Source organism: Sceloporus undulatus, chromosome 10, assembly GCF_019175285.1.
Source record: "Sceloporus undulatus isolate JIND9_A2432 ecotype Alabama chromosome 10, SceUnd_v1.1, whole genome shotgun sequence".
Classification (NCBI taxonomy): Eukaryota; Metazoa; Chordata; class Lepidosauria; order Squamata; family Phrynosomatidae; genus Sceloporus; species Sceloporus undulatus.
Window position 1 is genome coordinate 2811741 of NC_056531.1, and position 25853 is coordinate 2837593.

A 25853-nucleotide genomic window follows, 5' to 3' on the forward strand; every position below is an offset into this window, starting at 1 on the left:
TGCAGTTCAATTCCCAGTACTGTATCTCCAATTAAAAGGATGTCATGTGTTATGGTTGAGAAATAATCCAGCTTGAAACTAGATAACCACCATTACTCTGAGCTGGAATGGGAACATATAGCTCTCCAGGTGTTGTTGGACTGCAGCAGTCATCAGCCTCTAGCTAAAATAGTAAATGGTAAAGGAATATGGGAACTGCAGTCCAGCAACATCGGGGGGGGGGGGGGGGGGGGCGAGTAGACCCAAAGTATGCTAGCACATGGAAATGTCACTTTTTATTCTGGCTGAGAGATTCTAGGGGATGTAGCCTAAAAAAGAGGCTTTGAAATCTACTGGTGTGCAGCTTTACAGATTTATAGATTTGTCTATACAGCTAAGCAGATGAGAACTTCTGTTACTAGTTTGGTTTTGAGATAATAAGTTCTCAGGGTTTCACAGAAAACTCTCCTTTTCTTTTTTGCACTAAGTGATGAATTAAAACCTTGATCTTTCTCTTTCTCTCTCTTTTTTGATCCAGCAAGATTAGTCCGGACAGAATCTGTGCCATGTGATATTAACAATCCATTACGAAAGCCCCCCCAGATATTCAGATCTGCACATCAGCCAGACCCTTCCCAAAACCAACAAAATCAACAAGGTGAGTTGTTCTGAAGCTGATTTCCATGAAGTTACTTTTTTGGCTTGGTCTCAGAAGCAATTCAAGGGAATGTGCATTAGGAACCAAGGAGCCTGTGTGATGCAGTTGTTAGAGCGTTGGACTAGGGCTTGGGAGATCCAGGTCTAGCTCCCTCAGAGCAATGGAACTCCATGGGTGACCTTGGACTAGTTATTGTCTCTCAGTTCTACCTACCTTAAGGTTAGTTTGGAGAATAAAAAGTGGAATAGGAGGAAGCCAAGTATCCCACCTTTTGTTTATTGAAGCTTGGACCTTCTTAGATGGTCTCCTCAGAGGTAGGTCAAGCTGAAAGAGAGAGTGACTGGTTCCAGATCACCAAATGAGTTTAATGGCTCAATAAGGACTTGAATGTGAACCTCCCAGGTCCCAGTCCAACTCTAAATAGCTCACTAGTAACAACTTTCTTATAGCTCTTGTAAATGACAAAAGAACTTCCTATTAGAAGCAGTGATTAATTTTTCTGATCTCCCAGAAGGTTGCATCCATTCTACTAAAAATGGCAAGTCAGGTTCAGTGTTAGGTAGACTTGCAAGTTCAATTCAGGCTTCATTTGAAGCCTACCAAAATTATTTACCTCTCACAAACAGATGTGTAGATCAGAGAATGATTATTTTCCTAATTTCATCCTTCTCCAAATTGTGTGGGAGTGTTTTTAGCTTTTAAAAATGTATATTTTGCAATGGGAGCCAGCATGGTTTAGTCGTTTGAGTGGTCTACGACTCTGGAGACCAGGGTTTGAATCCATGTTGGGTCATGAAAACCGACTAGGCTACCTTGAACAAGTCACACTCTCTCAGCCTCAGAGGAAGACAATGGCATCCCCCTTCTGAACAAACCTTGTCAAGAAACCCCCATGAGAGGTTCACCATAGGTTCAGAATTGACTTGAAGGTATTTCACAATAACCTTTGCATACAATGCATAGTTTCTGCTGAAAGGTATACTTCATGCTGAAATCAGTATTTCATTATAAAATGCGTATGGCCTTTCCTGTGATTTTTAAACGGCACATAAATTCAAGTGGAAATGAGAAGGAACAGATGTAGGAATCAAGATAAGTGCAACTGTCGTGAACTGAAAATCGGCTATGTTATCCAGCCCTAGTCAGTGGCCAAATCCCAGTCTCCCAAGGTGCCGAGAGACATTTCAATGCCCTAGTCTGGATACATGTTTATTCCCATTACTGGAGTTGGGGGAGGATTGAGTGAAAATGAGAGCCTTCCTTGCCTGCCATGGAAACAGGAGCAGTGCAACAAAATTGGGGTGGAGTGGAGGAAATTGGCCAGTTATTACTATTATTTTTTCCTGCTTTGAAATAGCATCTCCCAGTTTACTTGCTGGTCTGTTCAGCCATCTGCTGGGCCAGAGCTTTGCAGATGGCTCTGTGGGTTTCCAGGCATGCATGCCAATTCAAATCTCAAAGGGGCTGGTATATATTTCAGCAAATCTAGTAGACGCTAAATTGGAAGCGGTTGGGGGTAGGGATGGGGGAGTTGTGTGCAGCAGGCTGGTTGATCAGCAGAAGAATCTGGCAAGGTCTCTTTGGGGAACAAGTAGAGAAAAAGAGGAAGAGTGACTAGGTGAACAAAGAGAGTGATAGGGACTGGGAACCCAAGGACAGATGTAGGTATTATATATAATATGGGGCCACCATTGGACAGGTGTGTGTTGGATCCCTGCTCTCTGTAAGATGCATAATCCCTTAATGCCATGTTGTATGATGTGATTGTGCATGTTTTCCAACCCAAGTGAATGACAGCCATATGGAGCTGGAGAAGGAAGTGAATGCCATGCCCATTTTCAGTAGCATCTCTGCATCACCCATCAAAAGCCTTGCCATTTGTCTTTTCTTGCGCTGGCGACTTCAAGGTGGGACCATCTAGAGCCCAGTCACAGAGCACACGCTTTGCATGTAAGAGGTTCAATCCCTGGCACCTCCAATTGAAATGATCAGGTATTAGATATGGCTCGGAACTTCTTTCTACCTAAGACACTAGAAAGCCACTCCCTGAAAGAACAGACAGTGGTCCAGCGAGATGGGCAAATAGTTTGATCTTGTCTAAGGCAGCTTCCTTTGTTATTAATATTTAAGAGAGCACTCCATCAACATGCCTCCAAGAATTCTCAAGGCTTTCAGTGTCACGGCTTCCCTTTGAAGAAGGCATGCCATTTCTTCCCTAGCAAGCCTTGTGGTTTTTTGTACGCATTGGTTTTCATCCAGGGATGTGTGTCACAACCTGACCTAAGGTGAGTCAAAACAGAGCAATATCAAGTCTATATGGTAAAAAAAAAATTAAGAGCTGCATCCTCAAGTTTATGTTTGGACTCTGGCTGGTTTCTCAGTCTGGAAAGGCTCCAAACACTGAGGCAGGGCTTGGTAGTGTAGCAGAATTTGGAAGCCATTAGATACAGATATTACAAAATTAATTCCGGCGTGCAGTAACTCAAACGTAACTAAGCTACCTTATCATTGTAATTTGACAAAGGGTAATGTCACGAGAATATTTAGTTGCATTTATAGCTATGAGGGTGTGCTGTCACAAGGGAGGAGGAAGGATACCACATGGTTCCAGTGCTTGCATATGTTGTGTCTTGTACTGCTGTCTCATGCTCAGTTTTGTTTGATTTATTTATTTATCTATAGGATTTATATCCCACTTTTCTCCCAAAATGGAACTCGGTGTTGTGTGTGGTGAGGTGACAGCAGATAGGAAGAGTCTGTGTTTTGTATCCTATACCAGCAGTTTCCAGCATCCAGATGTTTTGGAAAGCAATTAAAATATTTTGACTAGGATACTGGAAGACCAGGGCTTGAATTCTCACTCAGCCTTGGAAACCTACTGGGTGACCTTGGATGTATCACACACTCTCAGCCTCAGAGGAGGCCAAGGGCAAACCCCCTCTGAATAAATTCTGCTCAGTAACCCCTGTGATAGTTCACCTGAGGGTCACCAGAAGTCAGAAATGTCTTGAAGGCACACAATGACAATATTGGCTTAAATGACCTGGTATGAGGCAGCTCCTAGATTCTCCCAAGTTCCTGAATGAGGAGACAGGTATTTCCTATATTCCTCCAGCCATGATGTTATCAAGGCTTTGAATTTCCTTGAATTGTTTCCACTATACTAAAGCTACAGTGGCGGAACAGAAGAAGCAGACTTTTGCCAGCCATCTGAGTTGCCATGAAACCATTTGCTAGCTTCTTCAGCGTCTCAAAATAGAGGCCCCTGATGTACACATTGTATAGGTCTTATTTGCATATATTTGCATTCCACCTGCGTGGCATTTATACAAACTGCTCTCTCCTCACTGCCCCCCCTCCATCTCCCTGGCTATTTTGCAGATTTGCTCTTCCCCCATCTCTCTCTAATTTCGAAAACATGTTCAGACATGATGGGAACGAGTGACTGTATTTAAATATTTGGAGCAAATCTTCCTTTACAATCTCTTTGGATATAATCCTTTAGCAAGGTGTTTTGTTTTGTTTTTTACTTTTCAGAGCTGATAAAAGAACAAATGTCATTGTTTGAGGTGTAAAATTTAATCTCTCGTGGCCACTATGGAAATCTAGGTTCACATCATTATAATTTTAGTAGTAAATTTAGGGTTGTTTTTAAATAAAATCTCTCCATTCCCTGTAGCATATGTTGCTCCTTTAAGACACAGGTGAATCATGGTACAGTATTGATATAGTTGGAAAGGACCCCAGGGGCCATTCACTCCAGCCTTCTGCCAGTGCAGGCACCCACAGTTGAAGCATTCCTGAAAGGTGATCATCTAACCATTGTTTACAGACAATAAAAAAGAGTCTAGCACCTTCCAAGGTAATCTTCCCACCGTCAAACAACTCTTACGGTGAGAAAGTTCTTCCAAATTTTTAGCACGAATCCCTTTTTCTTATAATTTGGATCTGTTGGTTTGGCTCTTTTCCTCTGGATGAGCCCAAACTAGCTTGTTCCATCTTCTGCATGACAGCCCTTCAGATATTTAAAGATGAATATTGTCTTATCATCTCTCAGACTTCTCTTCTCCAGGCTAATAATTCCTCTTTCCCATAACTGTTCCTCATATAGTTTCTTGGTCACCCTCTGGGTGCATTCCAGTTTGTAAATATTACTCTTAAACTGTGTGACCAGGTGAAGTACTCCAGGTGAAGTCCGATCAAAGCAGTGTAGAATAGTACTGTTACTTCCTTTGACCCAAACAGTGTACTCCTGTTGGTGCAGCCTAGACTTGCATTGCATGTTTTGTTTCCACACCATACTGTTGACTCATACATCACTTGTGCTCTACTAAGGCCCCTCTATCCTTTTTACACATAGTGCTGTCAAGCCAGATGCCACCCATTCTCTATTTGTACATCTGATTTTCCTTCTCTCAATGTATTACCTTACATTTGTTGCTGTTGAAATTCATTTGGTTAGTGTTAGCCCAGTTCTGTTAAAGTCTTCTCAAATCCTGCTTTTTCTATTAGCCCTCCTAATTTGGTGTCATTTGCAGAACTGATGAGCATCTCCTCTATTTCTTCATTCAAACCATTTACAAATGCTATGGCAGAACTCTGTGTCAACCCACTTGTCACATCTCAGATAACAAGGAGCCATTGGTGGACACTCTTTGGATTTGGTCCACCCAGCAGCTACAAATCTAACCAACAGTAGTATCACCTAACCCAGATTTTATCAATTTGTCTGCAATAATATCCTGGGGGAATCCTATTGAAAGCCTTACTGAAATAAAGTTACAATACATCCATTATTCCCCTCATCTACCAAACTTATCACTCTTTTAAAAAATTGAGAAGGTTAGTCTAGCATGGCTTGCTTTTGAGACACCTATGCTGGCTCATAGTATTTTATTTCTAAGTGCTCACAGACTGACTGCTTAATGATCATTTCTAGAACCTTTCCTAGTATTGGTGTCAAGTTGACCAGTTGCTAGTGCCCAGGTCTTCTCTGGGAGAGAGGGACAATATTTGTCCACTTCTACTCTGCAGGGAACTCACCTGTTCTCTACGAAGTCTTAAAATTATAGACAGTGGCTCTGAGAATACATTTTGCAACCTTCTATAGCACCTGTGGATGGAATTCATCTGGCCCTGGAGATATTAATTCATTTAAATAGTAAGATATTCCTGTACCTGTACCACATCTTTCCCTATCTTGGGCTGCATCCCTCTCACTACACTGTTTAGTTCTGTTTTCAGCTGGTTGAGCATTGGACTGCAAGGGGATCTTTTAGCACCTTTGAGACTAGCTAAGCAAAAAGGTGCTACACAATCTGTTTGCTTACTGATATCCCAGACTAACACGTTTATGTCTCTGAACTCTACCCCTGTGGTTGAGCACTGTTTTTCTTTTGGCAAAAGACAGGGGCAAGGTAGATGTTGAGCAGTCTGCTTTCTCTCTGTCACCCATTAGCACATAACATCTCCATGGAGCAGACTTGTTGCTTTCTTATTCTTCCTCTTGCGCCAAAGATAGCCAAAGAGTGCTGTTGAGTATTTTTAACCTCTTGAGCAAGCCTGAGCTCATTTGGAGATTTAATCTTCCTGACCGTATTTTCTCTACCAATGCTGACTACGGTACTTGTTTTGGACTCTTCCTGTGTGATTTGACCCTTCATCCCTTTCTTATACAGTTGGCCATCCCTATCCACAGTTTCAATCATCTACAGCTTGAAAATACCACCACCCCCCCCCCATTCTAAAAACAAACCTTGATTTTGCCATTTTATATGACGCTATTTTACTGTGCCATTGTATATCATGGGACTTGTGCATTGATAGATTTTTGGTATCCACGGGGGGCCCTGAAGCCAAACCCTAGCAGATACCAAGGGACCATTATACATGCTGCTTTTAAATTTCATCCACCCTGTTTCTTTAGACGCTTTTCTTCCACATTGGAATTGTTTGTTATAGCACTTTCCATATTTCACCTCTAGAAAACTCCCATCCATCATATATTTGCTTCTTAGGTTATCTTATGTGGGGAAGTGGCAATTATTTTTCCCAATATGTAAGGAACTGCTACTATGTTTGTATCCATTGGCTACAACTATTTTATCCTTTTTTGGAAACTTGCCATGGTCTGACAACTGAGGGCTTATGGACTGGTGCCAGTCCATAGATCACCACTTTGCGTAGCACTGTCTTAGAGTATTTTGGACCATAGAAACCTACCCAGTATATCCTTAAATTTATTGAAATAACCTTCCTTAAAATTCAGTGCATCCAACAACATTTGGTTTTCCCTTTGCTCTATATGACAAAACCCAGGAGGACATGATCATTTCCACCCAAGGATTCCAATACATCCACCTCAGTGACCAGTTCTTCCCCACTGGTGAAGCTCAAGTCCAAGACACTCTGGTCACTTCTGCTATTTTCTGGAAAATGGAATTACCAAGCAAGGCAAGTGAGAGTTTTGTTGAACCTTACATTCTTGGCAGAGTTTGATTTTCAACATATAGCAAGGCGATTGCAATATTTTGTTACTATTTTCTCTCTCCTTTTTGAATGTTTGGTCACTTCTTCTAGGAAGGCATCACTGAAGTTTTCAATCTGGCCTATGGGTCTGTAGTATACCCCCACACCGGTATTTCTAAGTTGTTTAATTTTTACTGAAACATTTTTGTCCTGCCTTCTATCTCTAAGTCATCAATCCCCTCCCAGATGCATATATCCTTTACTATAATAATAACTTTATTACGGCCATTTGGCCAGCACAATATCCTTTACTTATAAAAAGAAAGAGAGAGTTGGATTGTACAAAACAGACTGCATGGTGCAGATGTTGCCTTTCCTTTTTAATTGTATGCATTGTGTGTGCATGTATTTGTGTGCTAAAGAGTAAGGAAGAAAGCAATTTATTTGTGATGTAGTATGTTTGTGTAGTGCATAAAGTTTCGAATGGAGGCATGAAATACTGTTCCAGTGTGCACCTGGAAACTAACTGGTTATGACAGAGGTGGTCAACCTATGGCCCTTAGGCTACATTTGTTTGTTGGTCTTACTTCAAAAGCCCTTTGTCAGGGAACTATGTAGGCTAGTAGTGAGCAACTTGTGTCCCCCAGATGCTGTTGGATTCCATTATCCCATCAGCTTAGCTGATGCGTTTTGCAGTCCATGAACATCTAGAGAACCACAGATTCTAAACCACCTGAGATTTAGACCTCTGACAAGCGCATCTGTCCCTCCCTTGCAGCACGTTGGATAGGGAGGAGGTGGCAGAGAACTATATATATTAAAAAGAGAAAGTGAGAAAGTGGACTAGATGAAAGATGAAGGGAAGGGAAGGACCCCCCACCCACAGCGTGTGGTCCTCAGCAAAAAGAAAGCTTTTCCACCATGACTCCCTGACACCGTGAAGAGCACATAACTCCAGGGTAGAGCACATGCTGTGTATACAGAAGCTCACAGGTTCAGTCCCCAAGTAGACCTAGACTAAGAACCTGAAAGAGCTTGAAATCCTAGAGCAGGGATTACCAGACTTTGGCCCTCCAGGTATTTTGGACTTTAACTCCCAGAAGCCCCAGCCAGCTTGACCAGCAGTCAGGAATTCTGGGAGCTGAAGTCCAAAACATCTGGAGGACCAAAGTTTGGGAACCACTGTCCTGGAGGGTTGCTGCCCATCAGTGTAGGCAATGTTGGGGTGGAAAACCCCATTTTCTGATTCAGTAAAAAAGCATCTTCTTCTGTTCCTTGGAGGGAAATCTTGCAGAAGCTTCACTCCCGCCCTCAATCTGGAGTCAACTCTGATCTCTACCTATCCACTGTCAATGCCTTTTGCCTGTGTTAGAAGGCGCTCCTCTGCACAGCCGCATTGAGCATTTGGCGGGCAGTAATCCCCACGGAGCTGCGTTAAGAATGTGCGGCGTTGTGCAAAACTCCCGTCTGTCGGCTTTACCCTGAAGTGCCCTCTGTTGCCTCCGTTAAGTTAAATGGCCCATGAGGAATGATCAATGGAGAGTAACTTGAGCTGACTTGGACTTTCTCTCTGGAGAACAGGGGGTGCTTTTTGCTCCCTTCCTCCCTGCCCCAAATGTTTTCAGTGTTGTCCATGAGAGGGGGATTATTCAATAGCAGAGGCTGGAGTTTTGCTATTCAACTGCCAGCTGCACTAGTGAGAATTTCTTTCTGTCTGGGCAAGCTAAGCTGAAAGGTTCTGGCCCCTTAGACACTGGAGCAACACTTCAAGGTTTCTTACCTTTGGCAGCCCGAGCATTCACTGACTGTTACCCCAATTCAGAAAATCAAGGGGTGTGAGAGGGATCTTTGATAGCTAGAAAAGACAATTCTCAAAGATTTCTTATGGGGAAAGGTTAAAAGATTTTTACTTGGGGAACAAAAGTTGTGTAAGGGGGATGATTTCTAAGAAGGTCCAGACAATGGCATGTGCAGTATAAGCGATGGAGCCCCAGTTTTATCAGCATGTCAAAAAGGGCAAATATCTGCCCTTAATAGTGCACTCTTAAGCATAGACAGATTAGCTGAACATGCTTCAGACCAAGCTAACTGAGGAGGGTAGAAACTGGAAACCAGCACATTGAGAAGCCTGACTTGGAACAGGCTGATCTCAAGAGTCTGGAAAGCTCTTTTAGAGTTGCACCCACCACCACAAGTGCACCACAGAAGAGCCTCCCATTCAAACGAACTGCTGTATCTACTCATGTATAAGTCTAGACATTTTAGCCAAAACAAAATGCTCCAAAAAACCCCTCAGAGTCAACTTATTGATGGGTCAGTGTGCATACTGCACTTTAACTCTTATTTTAAAAAAGGAACCATCCCCTGTTAAAGGCAAATGTGTAATCTATCCTGGAAGGACTGACCCCCCCCCTCTACTCTCTCATTCAGCTTTTATTATGAGCACAAACAGTTATGTCTGCTGGAATTTTGTAAGTTCTTTGGCATTGTTTTCCTTTGCCTCATCTTTAACATTTTTGTTACATGCCCTAGGTTTTACCCTCAAGCTATCCACAGATTCAAAATTTTGGTTCCAAAACCTGCCCTCGATTTATACATGAGTTCAACTTATAGCTGCGTATATACAGTATTTAATGGGGTCTTGATTTTATAGCAATTGTCAAGTGTACAGACACACACTCTGGAATCGTTGCAAGGAACTGGAATTTTACCCAAGAGAACAGTGCTGTACATGTTGGTTGCAGCCTAACAAGTTGCAAGTGTGGCAAGTGCCAGAAGGAGTTCTCCATGCCTATGCACATAGCACTCCTCTGCTTGAGTTGGGATCCTGGTCTGATCCCTCAGCCGTGCACCAACCTTACAAGGAGGTCTACACACTGATGCCAATGTACATGACTTTATCATGCTCACTGGGGTGGGTGGGTGGGTCCTAAGACTAGTCTATTTTCTTTCTGCTGCCTCTTCTCTTCCTTCCTTCCTCTCCTTCTCTCCCTTTCTGACACCCATTCCACTCACTCTTCTTTCTTTTCCTTTCCAATACTCATATCTTTTGACACGTCCTGTCATCTCAAGGATGTCTTCGGAGAGAGGAGATACAAAAGAATGAATGTTCTGTTTTTGTGTGCACGCCTGGTCATTGTTGCTTCTCTTGCAGGATCACATTCCAGTACCCTATCAGCCTGATTCCAGCAGCAATCCCTCCTCGACAACATCATCCACCCCTTCCTCGCCAGCTCCTCCACTGCCACCCAGCGCCACACCGCCTTCTCCCATGCACCCCTCCCCACAGTGTACGCGGCAACAGAAGCAGTTCAACTTGCCAGGTACATTCGTTGAGACTGCCATGTTCATTTGTAAAAGAGATGTTTGGTCCTGCCTGGCAACTGTAGTTTGTTGTGGCAGCAGAGCACTCTGGCAGAGAAGGCTAAATGTCTCAGAAAACTACAGTTACCAGAATTCCATAGCATTGAGACATAGCAGTTAAAGTGGTGTCAAACTGGATTAGTTCTGCAGTGCGGATGCAACCCTTGTTGAGTTGCTGCTTTGGAGATGAGTCCTGGGTAACTACTGGGACCCTGTCATCTCTTTTCATAGCTCACAAGTGGCTGATGCTTTGATTTAGTGAATTTCATTGCCTTAAATGGTAACATTTTGACAGTGTTCTTATTTAATTTTTAAGTCAAAGGGTATGTCAGTGATTTGGATAAGTTTGTGAAAGTCCTGTTAGTTAAATGTGGATTTTTTAAAAAACAGTGGCAATTGTTCTTTATGAAAGGAATGCTTTTCATAGATTTGGGGAAATGCTAATTGTACCTTGTCAGGTTTTTGATAGGAGTGTAAGTACTGTATTATCAAATGTGTTAGGTACATTTATATCCATCAGTATTGGTGGCTGGTTTACTATTCTTCTGAGCTGCTTTAAGTGTAATTTTGAAAGATAACATATAAAGAAAACCCTAAATGTGATTGTGCTGCATTAATGGAATATCATACTTCACTATTTCTCTCTTCTGTTTGAACTCTTTTTTAAAGTATTATTATTATTATTATGCTAGAAAGCATTTGACCTGCTGAGCTGACAGGGCTTTTGTGTGGTGAACCTCTTATTATAGTTGCTTTTATCTGCTGCAACTGCCTTGATTTTAACTGTTATATTATTTTCAGCTTAGAAATTGATGCCGCAGTTTTATTGGTTCATTTCTAGCAAGCCACCCTTTGTGATGCAAACATATTAAAAGGTTATAAGTCTCCTAATGAAATAAATACATTAAACAACCCAGAGCAGTGGCAATACTTTATTAAGGCCGATTAAAAATCCCTGGGGGAATCTTCCAGATTGGTGACTTGCGCCAGTTTGTGCCGCACCATTTAATGTCTCCTCTTGACGGCTCTTGCTGTTTTGTGTCCCTTTTAGTCATTTATCTATCCAGATCTTAAAGTCACACTCTTGCAGTCTCAGGAGATGGCAATGGCAAACCCTCTCTGAAGAAACATGCCAAGAAAACCCAATGATAGGGTTGCCTTAGGGTCGCCAGAAGTCAGAAATGACTTAAAGGCATACAGCAGCAATAGCAACAACACAAAGTAGATGATACTTGGTTAGACAGGAACAAATAGCCAGACTTGGAATAAGGCAGATTCCTCTATTCGTAAACCTTTTCTGGAAGGACCATAGCTCCCATTAGAGGTAGAGCTTTGCATGTAGATGGTCCTAGCTTCAACCTATAGTCTTAACATATCAGGTTGGGGTTGGAAATGGTCTTGTCTGAAACCTGAAGTCTCAGCCTCAGTCCTGAACTAGATGGACCAATGGCTTGACTTAGTATAAGGCAGTTTTTTTATGTTCCCTATAAAGCATAACACCTTGTTCTTCCTTCTCTGATCGCTGCACATAGACAAGACAGGGCAAATCTATTTGTTTCTGCCATTAATCTTGGCCCTTCATGGCTCCATTGCCTCTCCATGCTAAAATGAAGGCAGTTCTTCTCATCACTCTTCTTTCAACAGCCTTCTCCACAGCAAGTCAACACAGTAAAATGTATGGCCTTTATTGGAAACCAAGACAGCAATTTTTCACCCACAGGAGAAGAAGCATTAGGAATTGTACAGTTATCCAGCCCTCCTGTGTGTCCTTGAAAGCCCCCAAACAGTTTCCATTTTCAGACGTGCCTGGTTGCATTTCAAGAAGACTCCAAGAAATACAGCCTGAATCACTTCTGCACTTTTAAATTGTACCCTAGATTTACAGCTTGGTGGGAGGAGTGGCTACCTGGAGCCATTTCATGAAGCTACAGCTAGGGACAAACAAACCCCCTTTAACTTGATTTAGAATTAGATGGGTATTTATGAGTTTCTTGTTGCTGTATTTGTGATACAGCCAAAGCATTATGAGCAGGATCAATTCAATTCAGAATTGGGCTGGTATTATTTACGAGCTTCTCGAGGAAATGCTCAATTCAGAGTACAGCCAAGTATTACGAGCTGCACAAGTTCACTCTGGAGCTGGATTTGTGTTAATGAGCTTCTTGGGGAAACTCTATTGATTTGCAATAGAACTAAGCATTGCAAGCAGGAGAAATGTCTAGCCTGAGCTAGGAAATTGGTGGCATTACTGGTTAATATGAGTTGCTATGTCTGGTTCTTTAGGGATTATAATTCATGGCCTTTGATCATCATTGTGATCTTATCTCCTGGTATGCTCATCTTAACCAGTACTAATCTCAGATGTCTGGGGAAGGTGATTTTGTGATGGACATTTGTGGGTTAGCCTGCAGTTTGCCTAAAAGAAATGACAGGCAGGTGAACTGCCCAGGCAGTTGCACTTGGAACTGTTTATTACAGTAGACTGAAAATATGTAACTTCAAGAGAAGATTAAAGAGAGACAACAGAATTACAACTCATTAGGAGGTTCTAGTCTGCCACTTTGTTGGCAATTGCAATAAGAGAGGACCTGGAGGATTCTGGCCTTGGAGCTGCCTTGACTTCTCCCCCATTACATGGCCCTCCGTTTCTTCATAGGGGCAGCTGTCTGCATAGGTGTCCCACTGAGCTGTCTGGAGCATCTGCCACCACCATGGGTCACTCATTTCTGAGGTCAGAACAAGGGGTCCAGAGATAATCACATAGCTGGGCACCTCATTCTGATGGCATGGCAAGTGACTGGTGACAGCAGCGGATGCAACAGGCAGCTTAGGGGGGATGCCCATGCAGACTGCTGTCTTCTGTGGAAATGAAGGTCTCCAGATCTTCCTAGAAGATCTGGATCTGGAATAAGAGGCAAGTTATTTTAATGCATGTTAATAGTGTCATATCCTGGTTCCGGTGCTGAATGTGTCACATGGTGTCTGGACAGTTGGCACCAGAACCGAGGTTTGGGCTGTGCATCATCTGAACAGGATGATGCCAGAATAGGAGGAAAACAGGCCTTTTGGCCCATACAGACAAGGCCTATGTCTCCATAATTAGACACAGAATGCTTACCTCATCTGCTGAGATCTGTCATGGTCCTCTAGAGATAGCTGATGCTATTGGATGTGTCTGGCTACAGGGACATAGTCAACTACTTCTCTGATCTCCTCATACTCCAACAGGCATGGAATGGCCATGGAGGGATGTAGTGGATCAACAAGTCCTACAGAATCTTTGCAGAGAATGGAGGGGAATATCAACCTCTACAATAAGACCCCTCCTCAAAAAAATATGTGCAGGCATAAGGTGGACTTAGGTCAGTGTATATCACGACTGGGATGCCAGTCTCACTGTGTCAGCTGGGATACCCAGTGCTTGGCTGTTCGTCTTATCAGCAACAGTTTTATGAATGGGTAATGTTAATAATATAATTTTCACTATAGGTACTTTCTGCATTTAATCATCCACTGAACTCACTTTTTAGAATCCCACCCTGAGAGGTACTATGTATAGTCTCGAAATTCTGGATAAAACATGATGCATTTTATCAACTGGATTACCTAGTCCATGAAAGTCCACATTAAGGAGCTGGAATAGACAATTGGAGGAAACAGTGAGTGGAAAGGAAGCTCTGTCCGGAAGCACTTGGTGGGCTGATGGCCTTGTGAAGGCAAGCCAGGGAAGGGAATTTTCTCTTTAGTCCAGAAATACTCAGAATAGCACAGAGTCTAATTTAATATAGCTCCCACAATGGACATGCTTTGTAATAGTGTTTGTTGGAGCCTGGGAATGGACTCAAAACCTGCTCTCAACCTGCCCATTTTAAATATTTGTGGTGTGAAGTTAAATCCATCAGTTTATCTGTGATGCAAGCACTGCAGGGGTGCATTTACACTGCAGGCACTTTTCATTCTTCTACCTGCTGAACTGTTACAGTTTCTCTGAACGAACTGTGAGAATAATATATTATTAGGGGCACTGATGTGATTGCTGTTTTGGAAATCTGTGCTCCCTTGTCATGGATCTTTATTTCCCAAGGTTCTTATTAACTGTGCAAGTTAGGAGGAATTATTAAGATCGAGAAGGGAAATTTGGCAGGATGAATCAGTGAGATCCTTGTTGCTCTTTATGAAGTAGGGCAATAGAAATGAATAACATTCAACTGGATGGAGCGAAAGTTAATCACTTGGGAAGTTTTTGCTCTTGGCTTGTTGTTGATTCCTCAGCTAAAATAATCAAAGTTTGAGTGCTGTATATTGATAGCTCCTAGATGTTTGACTCGTCTTGGCCTGTAATTAAAATAATTAAAATAATGAAAGTAATGAAAGTAATGGCCACCTGCATTATTTCCAGTAGTCTGGGCAATATTGAACAATGGATTGCATATACAAGCCAACCCTCTTTCAAATCCAGATAGGTTTCTCAACCTCTCTCTCTGACATCTTGCTGCCTGACTTCTTAGAGGGGCTTCAAGCCTCTTTGTTACTCCGTGTAATTTGTAAGTTGTGTCTTTTTCTCCTTTTCAGCTTCCCAGTACTACAAGTACAAACAGCAGTTCATCTTCCCAGGTAAGTTTCTCTAAAATGGCTATTGCTTCCCCAAGCTCTGTTGTCAGATCTGGTGTGAGGTGAACAGCTTTTTAGGGGGTCAAATCCCCACTTGGCTATGAAGCTCCCTGGGCGACCTTGAAGCCATCCCTGCTGCCTCTCAGTTGACTTCTCAGGCTTGCCATGAGGATTAACAAAAGTGGAAATGCCCATGTCCTCCTCTTTAGCCTCTTTGGAGGAAAGGCAGGGTATCAATGTGACAAATCAAAGATACAAATGTATTCTGCTTGTAAACACCTTCTGATAATTGGCTGAACTTTGGATTTTTCTGTCCTGTCACACTGCACTAAACGCAGCCTCTCACTCTTGACCTTTTCAGATGTTCAGTAAATGTGTGAAGGTGGGAGAGCCATCAGGATTGTGCTGGCTACCTTCATTCGTAGTCTCCATGTGTCTTGAGATAAACATGGGTGCTTCTTGTCCAGCTGCTCCCACTATCCATGTGGTGACAAGAGGCAGCAGAGGCTGGATGGATTAGTTTATTTCCAATCTCCATTTTATATGGGTCTAGCCATCCATACATTTTATTTTCTGAAGTTTATATATCTCAGAACCCCCAAAATAGCACTTAAATTGTACATCTTTTCTTCAAATACAGTGGGTCCTTCATATCTGCTGGGGTTTGGTCCCCCCCCCCCACTTGCAGGTACTGAAATCCATAGATTTTGAAGTCCCATGATATACATTGACATAGTGAAATGGTGTCCATCATATAAAATAGCAAAAGCAAGGTTTTCTTTCTGAAATTTCTATCTTTTTTTTAAATATTTCCAAGCCATGGATACTTAAATCTATGGATAAAGAATCCATGGATATGAAGAGCCAATTGTACCTATTTTTGTACTTGAGGCAGTGGTTTGAGTGTTGAACTATGACTGAGAGCAGGCTTCAGATCGCTGCTTGGCCATGTAAACCCACTGGGTGACTTTGGTCAAGTCATACTGTCACAGCCTCAAGGGATGGCAGTGGCAAACCCCCTCTGAAGAAACTTGCCAAACCCATGATAAGTTTGCCGTAGGGTCCCCATACGTCAGAAACGACTGCAAGGCAAACAACACAAACACAGGCACATGCAGTTTTGTATGCCTTATTCCCAACACATTTTGGTAATAATTTTTGTTTGAAATACACATTTTTATATTGGGTATTAATAATATTTATCACCTGACTTTCCTTCAGTGAACTCAAGGCAGCCATTTATCCTCCAACAACTCTGTGGGATAGGTTTGGCTGAGGGAAGGGATCAGGGAAATCCTGGTTGCAGGCCATGGCTGAACTTGGACCAGTCACTCTGTCTCAGCTTGACCTATTTCACAAGGAGATTGTGATTGTAAAATGGGGAGGAGGAGAGCCATACATATACCACCCTGGGCTTATTGGAAGGAAGGTAGGATGTAAACGGAATGAATGAATGAACCAAACAGCTTTCCAGAATTTCTTTGTGGCTCTGGCCGTGGCGAATGATCTCAAGACAATGTGTTAGCTGGGGATTAGGAGACTCTGCCGAGCCGAACTAAAAATGCTTTTCATGTTTCATTGTTCCCAGACGCAGACCAAGATGGGGCGGACTGAGATTATGATTGTTTTCCTTTGGCACAGGACCACATTGGCTTGTTAGAAATCACAACAGGGTGCTTGCCCTACAAACCTATTTAACACATTTAGCTCTTACAAAACATGTAGATGTGTTGCGTTTGCCTTTTGGTTCTGAATGGGGTTCTTCTTTCAGATGTTGTGCCTGAGACGCCCACTCGAGCACCCCAAGTTGTCCTCCATCCAGTGAATTCTAACCCCATGTAAGTGACCTTTCTTTTTTTTTTTTCTCACCTTGCCTTGTGAATTCTGGTCACATACCCCATGCTGTTTCAATTTTTCCTTTTCAAACGTCCTGAGAAGAAGTGGCAGAACACAGCTGCATGGATGGATCCCTGGTTTTTGGTTCTGCTTGGAACTTGCAAAGGGTTCTGTTGCATTGCAGAGGTCAAACTGAGGACCAAATGGGGAAGATGTGGGACGTGACAGGCCTGTCAGTCCTGTTGGAAAGACTCTTTCCAGGCTTTTAGGCAAGAGTAATTGACTTCTGAGAAGGGAGAAAGCTCAGCGTGGCAGCCGTTTATGTGCAGGGGATTAAAAAATCCTTGATCGCTCGAACTTGGGGCTTAGCATGCATTGCCAACCTGATTCTTGTTTGGAAAAAATGATTGCGTTTCTCTCCTGCATCCAGTCCTTACAGAAGCCAATTCCAACTTTGTGGCTGTTTGTGTAATTTGCAAGCAAATGAATTCCAGATTTGCTCTCTTGCTTGCTTGTGCTTCCTTTCTGAGATACTCTTGACGGCTGAAGATTGATTTTGAATGCTTTCTGCTCCACCAAAGTTGGAGACTTTTCTCTCTGGGGAGTGGCTTGAGTTGGACTCGATTCTTGAAGTTTCTCCCAAAGTCTTGATGTTGGATCATCCCCCCCCTACACACACACACACACTTTGTTTTTTGGAGAGTGCATGGAAGATTTTTCTGGAGAATTCCTGCTTGTCGTACAAGCTTAATCTGTCATTTTAGCTATGACAGATCCCCCTGGGCTGCAGCATGTTGCACTTAGCAGCCACAGCCTCATGGGAACAGCTTAAGCATACTAACAAGCACAGAGGTAGAAAAAAAGACATAGGTTAATGCACCAACACAATCCTTATTGGCACTTCTGGTCTGATTTATTTTATTTTATTTAGCACCTTTCTATCTCATCTTTAGATGGTTCTCCCCATCTCATTTTATCCATAGAATAACCCTGCTGATGGAGATGCAAAGAGATCTCATAGCACCTTTGAGACTTCAAGAATTCTGTCATTCTTTGGCATTGCTTGCTATAGAAACAGCAATTATACATTCTTCTGGAGTTGAAACCGTTTCCCTGAGGCTCCCCCCCCCCCCCAGTTCTGTCCAGGAAAACTTGGAAGGTGTTTGACAACATCTGCCATGAAGACTAAAGAAGAATGTTGAAGTTGGTTGAATCACAGCATGGAGGAGAAGGCCTTGTAGACCTTGCAGAATCCCATTAATATTCTCATCCTGTTCAAATTTAAATCGGTTTGCGAGATTTTGTCTTCCACGTGAAAATACATATGTAATTTTTGTGCATATGTGCCCCCAAATACAGTATATGCATTTTTGAAGCATTTTGTAATGTATACTTTTATGTACACTTTTTTCCAATGCACTTTTCATCCTTACACTTTTTAAAGCGTGTACATTTTGTAAATTTATGCATGTTTTTGTTTGAATATTTTATCACTGAAACACAGAATCAGTGCCAAAAATGTATGAATTTCCAAGACATGCTCCTTTACATTGTCATGTCTTAGGAGATGGAACTTTCTTCAGGGAAATGACAACCTAACAAATTTCTTTTCTATCCCAGCTCTAACCATTAAGATGTTTCTCCTCATGCAACTGTTCTGGACTTCAGCTCCCAGAAACCCCAGCCAGCATAGCTAACAGACAAGAATTCTGGGACCTGAACTCCAAAACATCTGGAGGATCAAGGTTTGGGACCCGTTGGTCTATATCCTTCTTAAAGTATAGGGCCTAGAGCTGGAGATAGTATTCACACTAGCAAGTCCAGGGTCTGGATAGGTCAATCTGTCAGTTTTATTTTCTCTCACATTAAATGTTTTAAAATCTCAAGTTCATTTCAACCTAAATATGAATAAATGTGCGAACGTGTTGGTGGTTAATTCTTACTTTTTAAAAAATGCACGGAAACAAGTTTCTCACTCATTTGTACTTCTGTTTTGCTCTGTCCTTGCTGCTTGTCTCAGGGGAGATCTCCATTGTAGATATATACTGACAAAAAAGAATAGGGATAAAAAACCACCAGAATGTAAAGTTATCATGGGCAACAGAACTAATGGGCTGAAATGAACTTGTTAATCATAGGGACTGGCTGCAATTCAACAAACAACAATTACTACCCTGCTGCTTCTCATTTGTAATTGAGAACTTTGCGTGTTACAGACGTATTCCTTCATCCTGATTTTGCTGAACAGAAGAAGCCAGCATTAAAGTCCAGTTTAGTCTAGCCTGGCAGATAGAGAATTGGACATGGATTAAACATACCTGGGTTCAAAGATGAAATCAAACATGGGCATTTACTCAGTCATTTTGAACTTTTTATTAGAAATTAGCCTATCCTATGCCACAGGGCTGTGGCAAGGATAAAATACATGTGCTCTCTTAAATTTCTTGCAAAAGGGGCAGGATAAATATATAATAATTTGAGAGCCAAAGACAACTTTGAAGACCACATTGCATTGGCCTCAGTCTAAGGCAGTTTTCTAAGTATTTCCATAAAAGTAACTGGTTCACACACAGAAAAAAGTGCAGGTCCAACTGGCCACACATGCTTACAATGTTCAGGAAGAGGAGAGGAAGCATCAACACTCTTGTATGAAAGCTCCTCTGTCTGGTTGCCTGGGGTTGCTTCTTACTCACCATAGGTGACTAGACAAGAGCACGTCTGGTTTAAGGTCATGGTCTTGTCCGTGCCGATTATTAAACAGCATTGCTTCTGGCTTTCAAGTCTTAGTAATTTGCAGTGTTTGTTTTCTTTAAAGCCTGGAAGGAAATCCATTACTTCAAATTGAAGTGGAGCCAACCTCCGAGGTAAGCTGCACGCAAAGATCTGCTGACTTTCTCTTCTTGTGCTGAAATAAAAGGCAGACTGTAGGAAATGAGTTTTGTTATGGTGATCTCAGCAGAGAGGCCTAACCAACAGCAGCAACTTTTGGGCTCCTTTGGGGATCTCTTGACCCCTCCTGCAAGCAGTTACAGCTGCCCATTGCCTCTGTTATGTTTAATAGCTGATGGTGGTATATGCGTCTCATAGTGGCTGGCTTGAAATTTTGCAACAAGGTTAATCTGGGAGAATGTATTCTGTTACATTTTTTTTGCAAATTGGTGGCCTGAGTGGATTGAACCCCCATGGCTTCTAGGATAGTGTGGTGAGGTGAGAAGTGGGCCAGAGCTCAGTGGTAAAGCACATGCTTTGCAAACATGTGTTCCCAGATCACCCCAAAGGCACCAGATCCCATTTGATCTTGGAAGTTAAGCAGAGTCTGCTCTGGTTAGTACTTGGATGTGAGACTGCCAATGAATACAGGGTGCTGTAGGCTATATTTCAGAGGAAGGAATTGGCAAATCCACCTCTGAGTATTCTTTGCCTATGCAAACCCTGTGAAATTCATGGGGGTTGCCACAAGTCGACGTGCAACTTGAAGGCGCACACATACATACAAGTAGGGATTGGAAAGACCCCTAGAATGATCAGCGCCAGAGAGCTGCTGCCAGTCACTGTAGATCAGGGATGGCAAATGTGTGGCCTTCCAGAGGTTGCTGGATTGCAACTCTCATCATCCCTTATAATTGGCTAAGCTTGCTAGACTTGATAGCAGTTGCAGTTCAGAAACATCTGAGAGGATGCGTGTTCCCCAGTCTGACAAGCAACAGCTGTGTTAAAATATAGAAGTCTTTCTCAACCTTACCTGGAGATGCCAAGGATTGAACCTGGGACCTGTTGCGTTGAGAGTGTGTGCTCTACAACTGAGCTACAGCGCTCTTTCCTATTCCTCTTTTGCCTCTACCAACACTATCATAAGCTTTGTTGTCCAGCAACATCTGGTGGGCCATATGCTCCTCATCCCTGGTTTAGAGCTAGATGAACCAATGGACTTACTTGCAACAAGGCAGCTTTCCATGTTCCTGCCCCTTTAGTTCACTGTTTGGCAAATTTGAGTCTTTGAGTCATGCTCTGGCTTCTCACTGTCTTCTCTGTGCTTATTTTGAAGAGTAGATAAAGAGGAGAGTATTATATTAACTTTTAAATGCATTAAGGGAAGTTGGATAAGTAATGTAAAAGAACCATCCCCAGGTGTGCTGGAAGCCATTGTGTCCCTGCTTTGTGTGTTTTTGTGTTTTGAGTTTTAGATAACTGGGTTAGTTAGGTGTGTTTTTTCATTGTATGTTTTTTAGATACAGAAAATTATTGTGTGTTTTTGGTATGTTTCTGGGTGTTGCAATAAATAGTTCACAAAAAGAGAAAGAAGGAAAGGGTGGAAACTGGAGAGAGTAGTCTGGGCCAGCAGTATAAGAAGCCTCATTCATCTTGGCTATTGTCAGAGTAAGGTGCTTGTTTGGCGTTGTCCTGTTTGGAGTCCTCCTTGGTGTGACCTCCTTGCTGTTAAAACTGCTGGACTAGCTGAACACACAATGCCTAGCTTCTTCAGTTACTTTCTGTCTGTTGTAGCAGTTGAATCTCGAGGAACACTTTTCTGTTTTCAAGTGAGTAGCTAAGTGGTTTCTGGCTTCCATCTACTTCTCTTACTATTCCCCATTTATTTCATTTTATTGTCATCTTAGTTTCTTTGCTTGTGAGGTGTTTGACGTTTTTCTATTTGTGTGTTTGCACAGCTTGTTTGGGATCTCAAGGCCTCAAAAGGTTTGTTCAAGACATATATGTGTTTTAGGTGACAGGTTCAACTGTACGGATGGCCATTTTTTTTTATTGTACCTGGGGAAAGAACATAAGGTTGGTTCTTGTTGCCATTGCCAATCATTGCCCCGTGGACAGAGCAGGGCAGAGCTTTGGCTAAAAGCCCTCTGCTGGGAGAAAGCTACAATTTGCTGAGCTGGCTGCTAAGAAAGTCTGCCTTTATGACTTCTCTTGCCATTTGCTCCAGATTGCTACCATCAGTGTCAACAACTATTTACCCTGCTTGTTGAATCTTTGTCAGTACCATCTGTGCAATCGGTTCTGATGGGACCATCCTCTGCAGCCCATAAGGTTTTATATTCTGCATGAGAAATACCTGGGACACTTGCTAGAGGCACAGTCACTGGCAGAAGAGAGAGTGCCTGACCATCTCAGGCCAGATCAGAAAGAGAAGAATAAATGAAAGGAATGGATGAAAGATCACCCCCTCAGACACTTCAGCATGCATGCATGCCTCAGGAACACCATGTCTACTCTGTTACTCCTGTGTTAAGGTTGATTTTAAACTAGTGAAGAGTAAGACATCAGTTCTGAGTCTGTTACTGAGACATCAGTCCATGAATTGGTGGTTTTATCCAAGACTATTACAGTATTGTTACTCAGAGTTCTTCAGTTCTGAAAGAATCTGTGCTACCAGGCTCCCTTGATTTGAAGGAGGACCAAACAGTGTTACAGTATCTCCTATGATCCCACTCATGATTCTGGATGTCCCTTTACTTTAGTATCCTGTACAGATCCTGGTACACTGCTCTCTTGAATGAACTCACATAGAATCCCAGCTCCTGATATGACTTTATTGCTTCCATTCAGCTTCTAGCTCCAGTTCCCTAGGTCATGTGCTCCTTGCATCTGAAGAAAGCTCAAATCACAGGTCTTTACAAAAGTGTTTTTAGAAAAACAACATTAGGCTTTTGCAGAAAATCCCTTAATGCAACTGTGCTAATCTGAGTTCTTCTCAAACTGCTTTGGATGGGGCAGAGACTGGCACACTGTCTTTTTGGAACAACCTTCTTAGCTAGTGTTCTTAGGCTGTGGGGCAAAGTGATCAACTGTGGCTCTCCAGATGTTATGGATGGTATCTTCTCTCACTGTTAGTTATACTGCCCAGATCCACTTGGGATTTGCAACTCAGCTACACCTAAATGACCACATATTCTTCATTCCTGTGACATGTCTGGAACCAAGTTTGTTTTAAATAGGTATAGGAGAGTCATGGGATGTGGCTTGTGGATTTGGGATATGGTGCCATAGACTTGTCCAAGCTTTGGTTGATATGGGGCTGGTTCCTCAGACATGCTAACTAGGATTGCTGAGTTATGTGTTTGTGTGTATTTGTGATGAGTAACAATTGTACACTCAGGACTTCATAGTCTTCTGGGGGAGTTCCTCTTTAGAGGATGATGCACATGACTTCAGTTAGTTAAAAGTACGATAAACCAGCCTTGCTGCATTAGGAAATCCCTGCTGCTTGTTCTATGGAGTAGGACCTTGGAATTGGACCTGGTAGCAGCACTGGCTTTAATCATGCTGTGTTGCCGATGTACATTAATGTACATGTCTGGGACCATGTCCAGAGGAAGAAGGGGGTAGGCCATAGGGGGAGGTTAAGTTCTATCAATGTAAAATGAGTCCCTCTCTCATCTCATTTCTAGAACGAACAGGGAAATGATGAGGAATCAGAGGATGATTTTGAGGAGATGAACCTCTCTCTCCTCTCTGCCCGCAACTTCCCACGCAAAGCCAGCCAGACCAGCATCTTCTTGCAAGAGTGGGACATCCCCTTTGAGCAGCTGGAGATTGGCGAGCTGATTGGCAAGGGCCGCTTTGGACAGGTGTTTCATGGCCGCTGGCACGGTGAGGTGGCCATCCGCCTCATTGACATTGAGCGGGACAATGAAGATCAACTGAAAGCCTTCAAGAGGGAAGTCATGGCCTACAGGCAGACACGACACGAGAATGTGGTACTGTTCATGGGTGCTTGCATGAGCCCTCCTCATCTTGCTATCATCACCAGGTAAGATATGTGTTCGAGTGCCACCAGCTCCCTGATCCTTTCATGTGTCCAGACTCAGGCATTCAGCTTTACCTGTGATCAGTGTAGTGGTTCATCAAGCATGCCGCATGGTGCATTCCCCTAAACATCTGTTGCTGTTGTGTGCCTTCAAATCGTTTCCAACATACGGTGACCCTAAAGTGAACTTGCCATGGTGTTTTCTGGGGCTGAGAGTGTATGACTCACTTAAGATCAACCAATGACTTTTCATGGCTGAGCAGGGAATCGAACCCTGGTCTCCAAAGTTGTAGTCAAATGCTCAAACTACTACACCATGCTGGCTGTCTCTCTAAACATACTTTCCTCTAAATAAGCCAGCCTAGATTTTAAGAAGTTTCACAGATGTGCTGCTCCAGCTCTTTTGGGCAGAGCTACTTAGTGCAGTTCAAGAGAAGAATCACCCTGCACCCTTGCTCTATATTTTCTAATTCTGAGCTGAGTCTTTGTCTTTTTTCGGAAGACTTTGGGGGATATTTTCTTTGAGTTCCCTTCCCTTTGGGTTGTCTCCCTGCTCCAGACCAAAAATCAGAGTGGGATTCATGTGGCTTTCCAGATGTGGTTGGACTGTAATTGCCAGGGTTCCTCATCATTGTATATCCTAGTGAGGGCTGCTGGGACTTCCAGTCCCACAACATCCAGATGTTCCCATGAACCCCATGACCCACGTAGCTACTGGTTTTATCAACAGTAGCTGTTGATTTGCTCTTGGTTATGCTTTTGTTCTTAAATACTATGGATTTATTTCTGTTTAAAGCTAACTACTGTACTAGGTAGACATTTGACTCATCTAGTACAGTTGTTCCTCACTACTGGGGTGATGTGGGGAAGGTGTCATGTCCCCAACTCCTGCCAGTTGCACCACCAAGTATGTCTCCTTGCATTTCTGTTGTAGAAGGAAATGGTCACCAGTCACCTCATTGGTCATTGGAACATTCTGTGTTTGGGAATATCATGCTAGTTGCAAAACCTGGCACCCGCTGCCAGGAGATGCAGTGTGTGTATGGAGATGCATTACACCCCCAGTGTTCTCTATGACACACAGGCCCTTCTCTCCATGAGTACAGCTCACCTGTCAACAGTGATGGGCAATTTGCATGTTTTAAAAATAAACAGATGGGAGCTGAATTTTTTTAAGGCTTCAGGGCTTTCTTCTCCAAAAGACACTGAGTTTGTAAAGGTTGACCTGACTTTCCACCTGTCAAGGAAAGGAGAGTGCAAAACAGTATTTCAAGAATCCCCACTGGACATGTTTGCATAGGATTTGGAATCCTCTTTCAACTAAGAAGGATCCTAAACATTTCCAAGCTCTCTTTCTTGACAGCCAGCCAGGAGCTTGGTCCCTTAATTTTGTTCTGCAGTTTCCTGCTCTGTTTTCCTCCAATTCCCTGCCTTCTTTCTGAAGTCAAAGTTAGCAGTTTGCCCCCAGTGTAATGGGATTGGGAACATCCGCAGGCTGGGCAGTGGAGTGTTTCTTCTCTTCAGCTGGGACTTGATTTTCCTCCTTAGACTGCTACCACTGAATTGTGTTTGCATCATTTAAAAAACATGAGTGCACTCATGTGGTGCTGGTTTGGGAGTTGGGGGTCTGTGCATGCACATAGATGCTCATACTATTTATCAATCCTCTTTTCTAGCTGGGTGAGATGATGTTGTCAAAACAAACCTTCAGACTTCTTGATTGCTGTTTTAAGCCATGAATTGTGAAGTGCATTGTGTTCCTTCTTTTTGGTATGTTTTAAGTCAAGGTGGACAGACCTCTGGCTTGCAGGCTTTACATTTTGCTTTGTTTAGAAGCTTCAGACCTATCTATCATAGTCGGGTGCACAACCCCCCCTGCAACCCCCCCCCCAGCCTTCCATGGGGTTCACATCTAAAAGTTGGAACAGCCACTCTGAAGCAAAGTATTCACAATAAGCTAACTGCTATGGTTTCTCCTTGCTCCTTCCATCATGCATATTGCTCTTGACCATGTGTTGCTTCAACATGGCATGGACTGTTTCCATGCCAAGGCCTAATGCCATTATACCTGAGAGTGAAAGAATCCAAATAAATTTGCTTGCTTCTCACCAGGAGAAGTCTGGAAGCAGGGAATCTCAGAAAGCCGAGCGAGAGTTCAGGCAAAAATGCAGGACCATG

The 25853-nt window shown here is 42.8% G+C and overlaps 1 protein-coding gene across 1 annotated transcript in view; it reads left to right on the forward strand.

Moving 5' to 3' along the window:
* KSR2 (kinase suppressor of ras 2) overlaps positions 1–25853 on the forward strand; it is a 150764-nt gene that overhangs the window by 92665 nt on the left and 32246 nt on the right. Inside the window, 7 exon segments of the mRNA XM_042442189.1 lie at positions 518–573; positions 575–637; positions 10260–10428; positions 15041–15082; positions 16851–16917; positions 19731–19779; positions 23317–23678. Coding sequence (XP_042298123.1) covers positions 518–573; positions 575–637; positions 10260–10428; positions 15041–15082; positions 16851–16917; positions 19731–19779; positions 23317–23678 — 808 coding nt within the window.